The sequence below is a fragment of the Pelodiscus sinensis genome, chromosome 1 (assembly GCF_052426305.1).
Source record: "Pelodiscus sinensis isolate ZL-2025 chromosome 1, ASM5242630v1, whole genome shotgun sequence".
Classification (NCBI taxonomy): Eukaryota; Metazoa; Chordata; order Testudines; family Trionychidae; genus Pelodiscus; species Pelodiscus sinensis.
Window position 1 is genome coordinate 155682200 of NC_143052.1, and position 13840 is coordinate 155696039.

At 38.2% G+C, this 13840-nt stretch overlaps 2 protein-coding genes across 8 annotated transcripts in view; one reads left to right on the forward strand and one right to left on the reverse strand.

Annotated features, from left to right (window-relative positions):
• The window catches only part of CMSS1 (cms1 ribosomal small subunit homolog), a 356232-nt gene that overhangs the window by 318641 nt on the left and 23751 nt on the right, over positions 1-13840 (reverse strand). The gene's annotated exons all lie outside the window — the stretch shown is intronic.
• FILIP1L (filamin A interacting protein 1 like) overlaps positions 1-13840 on the forward strand; it is a 297957-nt gene that overhangs the window by 273674 nt on the left and 10443 nt on the right. For 5 of the 6 annotated variants that reach the window (XM_006130685.5, XM_075913841.2, XM_089775767.1 and 2 more), the window contains one exon: positions 3414-6521. In XM_006130685.5, coding sequence (XP_006130747.2) covers positions 3414-6174 — 2761 coding nt within the window. In that variant the 3' untranslated portion in view covers positions 6175-6521. Of the gene's footprint in view, positions 1-3413; positions 6522-13840 lie in introns of those variants that run through there. The other variant, XM_075914071.2, reaches the window with a different exon arrangement.

Consider the following 13840-nt stretch of genomic DNA (forward strand, 5'->3'; position numbering starts at 1 on the left):
CAATTTGCAGGAGAGAATGCTGCCCACTTCTTGTTTATAATGTCACCTGAAAGTGAGAACAGGCGTTCACATGCCATTGTTGTGGCTGGCATCTCAAGAAATGTACCTGCGCTAAAGATTCTTAGTCCATACTTCAACCACCATTCCAGCAGATGTATGTCCATGCTGTTGACGGATTCTGCTCAATAACAATCTAAAGCAGAGTGGACCAATGCATGTTCACTTTTTTCATCTTGCTCAGATGACACCAATCAGAAGGCTGATTTTGTTTTTGGTGGCCTAGGTTCTGTAGTTTCCACATCAGAGAGCTGCTCTGTTAAGATTTCTAAAAACATGCTCTACACCTCGTCCCTGTCAGATTTTCAAAGGCACTTCAAACTCTTAAACACTGAGTGCTGTAGCTATTTTTAGAAATCTCAAATTGGTACCATCCTTTCGTTCTAATATGCTACGAAAGTGTTCTTAAAATAAAATGTGATGGGACATCATATGAGACTGCTATAACATGAAATATATGGACAAATGATGTACAATTCTCCCCCATGTAGTTCAGTCACAAATTTAATTAATGCATTTTTTTTATAATGAGCATCATGAACATGTCCTCTGGAATATTGGCCAAAGCACAAAGGGACATATGAATGTTTAGAATGCCTGGCACAAACACCTTGCAACACTGGTTACAAATTGCCATGTAAACACCCGTTCTGACTTTCAGGTGATATAATAAACAATAAGCTGGCAGCATTATCTCCCATAAATATAAACAAACCCGACTGTCTTAGCAATTGGATGAACAAGAAATAGGCCTGAGTGGACTTGTAAGGTCTCAAGTTTTACTTCTTTTTTTTTTTTTTTTTTTTTTTTTAAAAGAGTGCCCTTACCTAACAAAAATATCTACATTTGTAAGTTATACTTCTATGACAAAGACATTGCACAACAGTAAGTGTAGGAGGTGAATTGAAATATACTATTTCTTTTGGTGTTTTCCAATGCAAATATTTCTAATGAAAAATAATAATAAAGCAGCAAGTGTACACTCTGTATTCTATCCTGTACTATACATTTGAAAAAAGATATTAAAAATCCAAAAATATTTAATAAATTTCAATTGTTATTCTGTTGTTTAGAAGTGCAAATAATCACAAATGTATCATGTTTTTAAGCACTTGAGTTCATTGTATGTGATTTATAAAAGCCCTAAATTTAAGCTTATCACATTTCACTATTTTTGTTCATGCTGTCAATATTGCACATAAAGAATTCCACCGCAGAAGCAATGACTTCTTGGCTGCAACAATAATACTTTGTGTACAGCAAAGGTGATGAGAGAGAGATTGTTGGTAATCTAATGTCTGAAACCTTTACCCATTTCTACCATAAGAAAAGGACAAATACCAGATCAACTTGTTTACCATCACTAACTTTCTATTACCATGTAAGAATCTAGACTCAGTGTACTGCGAAACGTAGGTGTTGTGGAGTCTGCATGCAAAGCCCTCAGGACTGTGTTCTTCACGTCACTTAATCACTTATTAAGGAGCAGCATGGATGGGAATACTACCTAGTTCAGTATCAGAGGGGTAGCCGTGTTAGTCTGAATCTGCAAAAGCGGCAAGGAGTCCGTGGCACCTTATAGACTAACTGAAGTGTAGGAGCATAAGCTTTCGTGGGCAAAGACCCACTTCGTCAGATGCATCTGACGAAGTGGGTCTTTGCCCACGAAAGCTTATGCTCCTACACTTCAGTTAGTCTATAAGGTGCCACAGGACTCCTCGCCGCTTTTACCTAGTTCAATAGATCAAGATCTACTGGTAGAGCTTGGAGCCTCTGACAGGTGATTCTGACTGGTTTGGCTGGGAGGCTATCAAGTGCCTGCACTTCAGCTGCCCCTCCCTCCATTACCCTGCTGTTCCTGTCCAGAGCCTCAGAGCTGCCCCCAAGAGCCTCCTTGTTGTGCAGAGCAGGGGAGACAGACGAAGGGGGGTGTTGATGTCACTGTCCCCCTCCTCTGTACCCCATTTTCCCAGAGTGAGGAGGATGGGGCCTTGGTGAAGGGATGGAGCGGGTCCTCGGAGAAGAGGGGGAGGGGTATTTGCATTTGAAGTAGACCCTGGACTCATTTAAATTCAAAAAGTGATCTTGTGCTTAAAAAGGTTGTAGACCACTGACCTAGTTCTTCTTGAATGAGAAGGTGATGGTCGCAACATGGGCCTTTAGATAGAGTCCTACCACAATCTCTTTTTTCCTAACAAAGGTCATTTAATACAGATATTACTTTTTACACACACACACACGGATTTGTGTTTGTTTTATGTTTGTGCTTTTCTAATCTCTAAATGAGCAAACTTTATGGGAAAGAAATAAGTGAAGAGCTGATGGAGAGGAGGCAGAAATACTGAAGATGTCAAGATAAACTTAAAAAACAACAAATAGTCTGGTAAGTACTTTAAAGACTAACAAAACAGGTCGATGGTATCATGAGCACAGCCATCGACCTGTTTTGTTAGTCTTTAAAGTGCTACCAGACTATTTGTTTTTTTTTAAATTTATCCTATATAGACTAATTTTGTTACACCCTGAAGCTTTTGAAGATATTAAGTCACCTTTTATTTCAACCTCAAATATCACCAAGACAAAAAAGAAAAGCCAGTGAAAAACCCAAATACTAAGATTTTTTTTGCAGCACGCAAAAGCACAACCCTAACATAACAGCTGTCACAACTGAAATATCCTGCATCTCATAACAGGGAACGGTCATATTTGAGTGACATGTAAATCTGATTTTAGAAAAATCTCATGGAACACTTTAAGTCTTCAGGAAAAGGCAGGGTTTCATACTATATTTTCAGATACATCAGCAACTCAGAGTTTTACATAACGAATTTGGGGGTTTTGACGTTCAAAATAACCATGACCAATCAAAGCAGTTCCCTGTTGTACAGCAGAATTAGACTGCTACAAGATGGAAAAGAACCCTTTTCACTTAGGAGGTGCTGACACATAATATCTATTTATTAAACAGATAAATAGGAATAAAAACAGTGTGTTTAGACCAACTTTGGGAACCAGACAATTTAATTTTGTTCTAGAGTGGGGTGTGTGAAGCTTGCCCAACTGATGCACAGGAAAATACAGAAGCCTGAAGGTAGTACCTCTACTGCTCAAAGAGTAGAACCCACAGGCCTGAATAAGCCAGATGGACTGGCATGTCTGGTTAAAATGAAGCATTTAATGTGAGGACTTATAGTCCCCATGGCCTTTTCCATTGCACTGTAGAGTCAGAGGGCCTCGGGTTACATCATAGATTGCACTTTGTTCATCTCTACTCTAGATGGTATCAGAATTCTAAACACATCTATTTTGAAAAATCTACTGCAAAAACAAAATAAAACATCTTTTGTGTTTTTCAGATTGAAAAAGCTGATTGACCAAGAAACAGCCTATCAGGCAAAAAAAGAGAAGGAAAACAACAAGAAAATAATTAAACTGAAAGAAGAACTGACAAAACTGAAATCATTTGCTTTAATGGTGGTGGATGAACAACAAAGACTTACAGAACAGCTGAACCAACAAAGTCAAAAAATCCAAGAGCTAACCACTACTGCCGAGCAAGTACATGAGAAACTCACAATTGCTGAAGCAAAAGCACAAGAGGAAAAGCAGAAAGCCATCAGACTAGAAGCAGAATTGCAAGCCCAAACCAAAAAGATTTCCCAAGAACAAGAAATAATGATGGCCAAACTAACCAATGAAGACAGCCAGAATCACCAGCTCCGGTCAAAATTAACAGCTCTCACTCGACAAATAGATGAATTAGAGCAAACTAATAAGTCTTTACGAAAAGCAGAGGAAGAATTGCAAGACATACGGGAAAAAATAAATAAAGGAGAAAGTGGAAATTCCACCCTTATGTCTGAAGTGGAAGAATTACGGACACGTGTCTTGGAAATGGAAGGTAAAGATGAAGAGCTCATAAAAATGGAAGACCAGTGTAGAGAGCTTAATAAAAAATTAGAAAAAGAAGCAGCACAAAACAAGAACTTTAAAGCAGAAGTTGACAAACTCAACAAAAGAATTATGGAATTGGAGAAATTAGAAGATGCTTTCAACAAGAGCAAACAAGAATGTTATAACCTGAAATGCAATCTAGAAAAAGAAAAAATATTAACAAAGCAATTGTCTCAGGAGTTGGAAGGCTTAAAAGCTAGAATTGGAGAGCTTGAAACCACTGAAATCAAATTAGAAAAAACAGAATTCACACTCAAAGAAGATTTAACTAAACTGAAAACATTAACGGTCATGCTTGTGGATGAAAGAAAAACAATGAGTGAAAAAATAAAGCAAACAGAAGAAAAGTTACAATCTGCAACTTCCCAGCTTCAGGTGGAGCAAAACAAAGTGATGTCAGTTACAGAAAAACTCATTGAAGAAAGTAAAAAAGCACTGAAATCAAAAACTGATGCAGAGGAAAAAATGTCCAGTGTAACGAAGGAAAGAGATGAACTGAAAAACAAACTAAAAGCAGAAGAAGAGAAAGGAAGTGATCTCTTTTGCAAGGTAAATATTCTAAGGAAAAGGCTTCAGTCACTAGAAGCCATTGAAAAAGAGTTTCTTAAAAATAAACTCAAAGAGACCACTAAAGCAAGCACATCCTTACAGCAGGAGAACAACAAGATCAAAGAACTTGCCCAAGAAGTTGAGAGGCTGAAAAATAAGCTGAAAGAAATGAAGGCCATAGAGGATGATCTCATGAAAACTGAAGATGAATTTGAGTCTCTAGAACGAAGATACATCAATGAACGAGACAAAGCTAAATTTCTATCAGAAGAACTGGAGGGTGTGAAAATCGAACTGGCTAGATATAAGTTAGCAGAGAAGGCAGAGTCCAACCATGAAGAGTGGATTTTCAGAAAACTTAAAGAAGAAGAAGCAAAGTCAGGGCACCTGTCTAGGGAGGTAGATGCACTGAAAGAGAAAATTCATGAGTACATGGCCACAGAAGACCTAATATGTCATCTACGGGGTGATCATATAGACCTACAAAAGAAACTCACCCAGCAAGAAAACAAAAACAGAGAGCTAGCCAGAGAAATTGATAGCCTTACTAAAGAATTAGAGAGATACAGACGCTTCAGTAAGAGCCTTAGACCTAGTCTTAATGGAAGGAGAATTTCTGATTTGCAGGTTCTCTCTAAAGAAGTCCAAACAGATCCAGCAGACAGTGAACCACCTGATTACAAGAGTCTTGTTCCTTTAGAACGAGCAGTCATAAATGGGCAGTTGTATGAAGAGAGTGATAATGAAGACGAAGACAACGATGAGGAGCAAACAGTGTCTTTCAAATGCAATTCATCCATTGCAAATGCAGTAAACAAAAAATTATGGATCCCATGGATGAAGTCCAAAGAAAGCCATCCTCAAAATGGAAAAATTCATAGCAAACAGAATGGAAATTGTGCACAGCCACGAGATTTAGTTCTAAATCACACGCCTGGTCAACCTCTTCATATAAAGGTTACTCCAGACCATGGACAAAACACAGCTACCCTTGAAATAACAAGCCCTACTACAGATAGTCCTCACTCTTACACTAGTACAGCAGTTATACCCAACTGTGGCACACCAAAGCAAAGAATAACCATTATTCAAAATGCCTCCTTAACTCCTTTAAAATCAAAAGTAGTTGATGGTTACATGAGTCCGGAGCAAGCCATGTCACCTATTACAATGGCAACTTTTGCAAGATCTCAAACTCCTGAGTCATGTGGCTCAATAACTCCAGAAAGGACAACGTCTCCATTGGCTCTGACAAGTTCTCCAGAACAAATGCTTTCTTCAGAGCCTTTGGAAATTGGTGCCAAGCATACTGTTTTCAGAGTGTCCCCAGACAGGCAATCGTCATGGCACTTTCAAAGATCTAACAGCACTGGTTCAAGTGTAATAACTACTGAGGATAACAAAATCCATATTCATTTAGGAAGTCCTTATGTTCAGGCTCTTGCTAATTCAGCAAAACCTTGTACTCCCAGTCAGGATAACAGAACTCCAGCACTAACTAATGGAACAGCCATTAAATCTACTAGTAAAATCACAAGCAGTATCACTATCACACCAACAGCCACTCCTCTCCCACGGCAATCACAAATTACAGTAAGTAATGTCTATAACTGATCCCCCATCCATGCTGACTCCCTTACCAACAACCCATCCTATTTTTCACCCCAGCAAGAATTATTTGGAACACACCCTTTATTTTGGGAGAGACCTGTGCATGAACTATACAATGCTATTTGGAACTAACGTTAAGTTTTGCCTGCTTAGTCATATTGAGTGTGCACTTACTGTATAACTTCTCACTGAAGTATCTCTATGTAAAATATGTAGCCTTCCACTTGTATAAATTCATCTTTATGTATTTCCATTTTCCATAACTCACATTACTTTTGATTACTAGGTGTTTTGGTGAAGAACTATTTTAACATTACAAAAACAGTAAATCATTGGTTGGTTTTACCATTGCTTGCAGACTTTTTTTGTTCTTTTGGTGGGGAGGTGTGCACGCGTTTTGTATTTTTGCAAGTATGACAGACCTACTTTAATCCTGGAAATACCAACCAACTACAGATAAGAACAGTTTCATTATCTTCCTTCTATTCCCCAATTGTTCCTAGCCTTATTAGTCAAATTATTATTTTTAGATCAAACACACACATGTACAGTAGCAATTGAAAAGTTCATGATACATAAATCACATGTTTTGCAGCATGTCAATCACTGGGAACTTTGAGTGTGGATTTTTTAAAACACTTTGTCATTCTGTTAAAACTCAATCTGCTTCCTCCCTCAAATCTTTCCTTTGTAATTGAGTTGAGTTGAGAAGTTTATACCACAGAATTATTTTCTTTTTCCGTAAGGCAAGCTCTTGGTCTACATTAAAAATACTAGTATTCAAAAGACCTTGTAAAAAGGTTAACAGCAACAGTTACATTTTAAAAAGACTAACTAGAAGAATGGCACCACAAAATGATTTTAATATTCAAAGCATGAGAGAAGGAGGGTGCATGGTTGGAATCTAGATTACAGTCCATCATTCTACATATTAGATCTGTGAAGAAGAGAAAGCAAAATGAATGATAGGACAACTTATAGTTTCTGAAATGATAAAAGAAGTTTGTTAAAAAATTATACTATAGCCCAGCTAATATGAATATATACATCCTACAGACAGAGTACAAACATTAATACAGTAGTACAATGTTGCTATTTAGACAAAACTGGGTCACATGAAACAGTACTGGATGCTATATTAGTGCCTATAATAAATAATGACAATATCATAAGCAATGCTGTCTCAATTTGTATTTAAAAAGAGTAAGCAATCAATGCTAACCCTTTTGGAGAATATTACATCCAGTGATACTAGAACTTCATTTTTAATTATTTGTAAGACCAAACTGTCTTGAATTCATTTCCAACATTCCTCTTTCTCTCAATAAAGAGTTGCTACTGAAATTCACTCTTTTAAAAACAGCTTTTCAAAAAAATTAAACATCAATTTGAATTATGCATTTAGCAAACAAATCTATGTCACATAGCTAATTATCATCAAAATACTTGTGCTTAAATAGAAGCTGTCTACTTCATACATCCCAGCTCAAGATGAATGGGGAAGAATAAAGATGATAATCATTTCCGTGATTATGAACTGTGATATTAATTGTCCTTCAATCCCTGATTCAGCAAAGGACTTTAAGCATGCACTAAAACTGAATGGGGAGCTAGCAATTATGACAGAAGACAATGACCAATTGTAAAAGGAAAAGTTTCTATTCAGAAAACACAAAAATGTATCTTGATAATCAGCAATGATGGAAAAAGTAAAACCCATGGAAGTTTCAGTTAAATCGAAATTTTTAATAAGTGCTCTAAAGTATTGCAGGAGCACTTTTTAAAAGATTTAAACTACACAAGAGAGCATGAGCTCAATCCAATCTCATAGCCTGATCCAAAAAACAGGTTTTGGATCAGGCCCTTTAAACCTGTTTTACCAGTACAGGTTGTCCCTGCTATACGGCACCCTGGTATACATCCGTTCTGCACTAAAGTCATTGATGCTTGTAGGAAGTTATGCATTATAAGTCCTCCCATTTCCTGCTCATAAGTTGTACACAAAAAAACTGAGCAAATGGAAGTCAGCCACGGGAAAAAGATTCCCCGCTTTAAGTTGTTTCACTTTAAGTCCAAGTTTTCTGGAACGCATCTTGGACTGACAGCAAGGACAGTATGCAACTGCAATCACTTCAAAAGCTGAATTGTGCGAGATCAGAATCAGGCCCATTTTGTGACATTCCTAAGGCTATTATCCTACAAGATGCTTAGAAACCTCAGCACCCATTAACTTCAATGGGAGTTATTTCTCACTAGGTGCTTAGCATCTTATAGAATCCAAACCGAAAGGAGTATAATCTTATATGACAGTAATAACATACACTTTATTACAGTTGGCTTAAGCATTCTTTTCTACAGTGCCAATCCAAAACAAACATTAGATCTCTACACGAGTAATTTTCATCATACACCTTTAATATCCTGTACATACGCACATGTAGCATCAGTACATAACTCTGCAGTAAACTTCAATATTCTGTTAGTGGACATTTGAAAACACTGGAAATGCTCAGCAGGGCCGAAAGCTACCGCAGGCCCCAGGGCAAAATGTGAGGGGCACTGCCACCCTGACAGAAGGGATGGGGCCTCTATTGGAAGCGGTGGAACCAAAGGCAGTCAGACTTCGGTGTCACCCAGACCATGGCTCCTGTTCCCCATTACATGCTGGCAGTAATTCAAAAGGGGACTGTGGCTTCAAGCAGACACCACTGCTGCAATAGTTGTGGCAGCAGCTGGGAGCTCCTGACAACCTTTGAATATTCAAGTCCCGGGGATAAATGCCCTCTTTACCCCCACCTCCACACCCCCAGTCAGAAGGCCTGGAAATGATAGGTTCCATTTAAAAAAAAAAAAAAAGTCCAATTCTAGTTCTCGTACAATTAGCTTTACATTTTGTTTTTATTTTACAATTATATAGAAAACCAAATATTCTGTTTTGCATCTCCATTCTACACAGATATCATACACAGAAGATATCACAGAAGATATCATACACAGAAACTGATTGATTAACAACAATTAGGAAGCCAACTGGTATAACGTCTTCCAAAAACTACCTATACAGCAGGAATTAAGTTTAGTCATTTCTAATAAACACTCTTGTCCTTTGGACCGTTGTCTAATTCTTCTGAACAAAGACATTTAGAGTTCAATGTTAGGTGAATAAAAAAAATCTTAGACCAGTGATCATGCCATTAAAAAGTTTTAATTATTCAAAAGAATAGTGCTTATTCTTCCTTGTTAATTTTTTACTAAGAGACAATTTTCACTACAGGATACAAAAAAAATCAAATTTGTAATTAACAAAAGGCAAGGGAAACAAGCCATAGGATAATACTAGTCAATTATAAGTTGCATCAAACTTGCATGTAAGCAAGCATTTTTGTCACAGTTCCCCAGAACAGTATACCTTTTGGTTAAGATCAACAGATACACCTTTTGCCAAATCAGTTCCCTGACCTCTATGTGACCCCTTCTCCTAACAAATCTTTGAACAAATTCTTCCCTTCAACCAGGTAGAGTCTCAAACTGTCAGGAAAGGAGGATGGGGGGGTTAACTGGTTACAGAAAGGGAAGAGCCAGCACTCCACTCTACATAACCCTTTTGAGTACACTTCTTTGAAGCCCAACATGACTGTTCCAGGTATGTCCTCAACCACATCTTCCCATGACAGTCACCCCAGATTGCCACTTTGAAGATAAGGAGGATGGGAGCAGCTGGGTGCTCAGTATCCTTGAAAGTCAGGCCACTTATTTAAGATATCAAATACGGAAAAAAATAGTGTAATTTTAGGCACACAGATGTGAAAACCTTGGCCCATTTATTTTGGAGGAGAGCCAGCCTAGTAGTACTGCAGTACTCTCTACTGTTTTGCAAGAGACATACTTTTGACCTTTGGTCCCAGTCTCCTGCTGTGGGAAGGGGAGAAAAAAAAATCACAGGTTAAAATACTGAGAAAACAAAGTCCTCATCTGACAAGTGAGAGGCAGCGCCTGACATTATTCAACGACTACCCTTAATAGCCAACTAAGGAGATTGAATTTATGAAAACTGAAGGTACAGCCAGCTAAATGCTCCTTATCCAGAAGAATTTTAGAAAACAGTGTGTCTGGAGATAGTATAAAGCTGTAAGAAAAAAAAATGGGACTACTTACATCTCTTACAAGGTTTTAAAATGCATCCTTTCACACACAGAAATTAACTGTAGGGCAGCACGGAATTATTAAAATGAAACTGATGCTGCTGAATTGGGACAGAGATGCCAGAACTATGTGCTTGATGACTAGGAAATATCAGCTATTGAGACACATAAAACAAAAGATGACAACTCCCAAATCTCCAGACTTAAGCAATGGGTAGAACAAATACTATGTTACCAAGAAACAAACAAACAAACAAACAGAAAAAGATCTTAAGAGTTCAAAGCTTCATGGGTGGTGTAAAGAGACATTTTGATGCTAAAATCAAGTACCATGAATGGGAAACCACCCCAGAAATGGAGGGTTTTGACAAATATAATATGACTGTGAAATTTTATTACAAGGACAAATCCTTCAATCAACAGCCACAGAGCATAGCTGCATTCTCTACCTGAGAAAAGCCTTCTGGGACGAAATGCGGAGGGGACTCCAACATAAAGAGATATTTAAAATAATCAGATTAGTTAACTGTTACAACCAAACTTTAGTCACAACAGGGCACAGACTGGGATTCACATGAGAAGAGGTTTTTAAATATACCAGAAAAGGCTTTCATCTTGCTGGTGGTTTCTCTGAAATGTGACACTGTGTGTATTCACTTAATTATTACTACCTCCCTCCCTCAAAAATATTTAGTACATAGAGTAGGTAATCTTTATAATTAAAGTTCACTGTGCTCCATGAGGAAGATAAGAAACAATGTCTTCATTTTACAGCTGGAGAAACTGAGAAAGAGGAGTTAAGTGATTTCAAAGCAGCAAAATGAGTCAGCCCAGCACAAGATTAAAACTCCTGAGTCCTTAAACTCACACTCAGGCCATTATAAATCACATTTTTCTTTTAGAAGTAAACACCACAAGCAAACAAAAACAAACAAAATCACATCCCACTACACTACAAGATTTAACACACACACACACACACACACACACACACTTAAAAGCTTTTTCACAGAAGAAAAACCTTACCCTAAAATCTAAAGAACTTCCCAAGAATGCAAATGTGGATCCCACTTGAGAGCTCTTTGAGAGCTCTTTATTATTTTTCAAGTGCTTGTGCACAATCCAACACAACGAAGTCCCTACATAGTTGATCTCCGTGTGCTCCCACCAAGTATATTAAATAATAATGGGGGGAGGGGAATATAGATTCAATTTTTTGCATGAACAAAATTGAAGAATATTGAAGAAATTTCTGCTTTAAAATATATTTACATTTGGCCCTATGGCTTCATATGCATCTCTGTTTAGGGTGACCAGAAAGCAAGTGTGAAAAATTGGGACACTAATTTTTTGTTTTTAATTGGAGTGGGGTGGAGTGCCCTATAGAAGACAAGTGATAGAAGACAAAGTCCCTTATATCAGGACATCTGGTCACCCTAATATTTTTCAAAACAAACCACTATAAAAAAAAGTTATCACAGCCCTCCTTAGTAGCCCAGGACCTGCACAAAAGAATCTCTGCTGCCAACAATCTTATGGAAGGAAAAGATAAACAGATTTAAGCTAAGAGGAAGTGAGTTTACTGAAAACATTACCAATGTACATGGAGGTAACAGACAAGTGTCAACTCTGCCCTCTGCTGGATACAATCAATCCTATGCCAATATTTCCACCGTTAGGGACGAGCACAAAGTGAACAAGTCCTCTAATCAAACTATTAACAGAAAATGGAGAATTCTCTTTAAGCTCATGCAGCACCTTGGTTTTGGAGCACAGTCTTGTCTTCACTAGAAAACTGTATTGCATTTAATCACAATTTTTAACTCCTGAATTAAGCGACACAACACTGAGACTGCAGACAAGAACTAATTGTGTTCATCACCACATCAGCTACTCCTTGGATAACCCCTGGTCCCGGTAGAGTTTGTCCAAAGCTCAATGATGACAACCTGATGATGGGCATAACTAGTCTTTGCTTACACCGATCAGTTAGCACTGTGTCAGCTAACAACCATTTAAAGTCAAGTTTGAAGATGTTAAAATATAGACTCATAGACTTTAAGGTCAGAAGGGACCATTATGATCATCTAGTCTGACCCCCTGCACAGTGCAGGCCACAAAATCTCACCCACCTCTCCTAGAATAATCCTCTCACCTATATCTCAGATATTGAAGCCTTCAAATACTTTGAAGACCCCAAGATGCAGAGAATCCTCTAGCTGTGATCTGTACCCCATGCTACAGAGGAAGGCGAAAAACCTCCAGGGCCTCTGCCAATCTACCCTAGAGGAAAATTCCTTCCCGACCCCAAATATGGCGATAAGCTAAATCCTGAGCATGTGGGCAAGACTCAGCCAGACACCCAGAAAGTTCTCTATAGTAACTCCTATCATCCCTCCATTGACCTATTTCCCACTGATAATGAATGGTCAATTAGTTACCAAAATCATGTTCTCTCATCAAACCATCCCCTTCATAAACCCATCTAGTTTAATCTTGAAACCAGATAGATCTTTTGCCCCCACTACTTCCCTTGGAAGGCCGTTCCAGAACCTCACTCCTCTAATGGTTAGAAACCTTCGTCTAATCTCAAGTCTAAACTTCCTACTAGCCAGCTTATATCCATTTGTTCTTGTGTCCACATTGGTATTAAACTTAAATAATTCCTCTCCCTCCCTGGTATTTATCCCTTTAATATATTTAAAAAGTGCAATCATGTCCCCCCTCAGCCTTCTTTTGGTTAAAGTAAACAAGCCAAGCTCCTTGAGTCTCCTTTCATAAGACAGGTTTTCCATTCCTCGGATCATCCTAGTGGCCCTTCTTTGTACCTGTTCCAGTTTGAATTCATCCTTCTTAAACATGGGAGACCAGAACTGCACACAGTATTCCAAACGGCGTCTCACCAATGCCTTGTATAATGGCACTAACACCTCCTTATCCCTACTGGAAATACCTCGCCTAATACATCCCAAGATCGTATTAGCCTTTTTCACGGCCATGTCACAATGGCGGCTCATAGTCATTCTATAATCAACCAGGACTCCGAGGTCCTTCTCCTCCTCTGTTACTTCCAACTGATGTGTCCCCAGCTTATAACTAAAATTCTTGTTATTAATCCCTAAATGCATAACCTTACACTTCTCACTATTAAATTTCATCCTATTGCTATCACTCCAATTTACAAGATCATCTAGATCTTCCTGTATGATATCCCAATCCTTTTCTGAATTGGCAATAGCTCCCAATTTTGTGTCATCCGCAAATTTTGTTAGGACACTTCCACTTTTGGTGCCAAGATCAGCAATAAAAAGATTAAATAAAATTGGCCCCAGAACTGATCCCTGAGGAACTCCGTCCGCTAGTAACCTTCCTCCAACCTGACAGTTCACCTTTCAGTATGACCCGCTGTAGTCTCCTCTTTAACCAGTTGCTTATCCACCTCTCAACTTTCATATTAATCCCTATCTTTTCCAATTTAACCAATAAATTCCCCATGTGGTACTGTATCAAATGCCTTACTAAAGTCG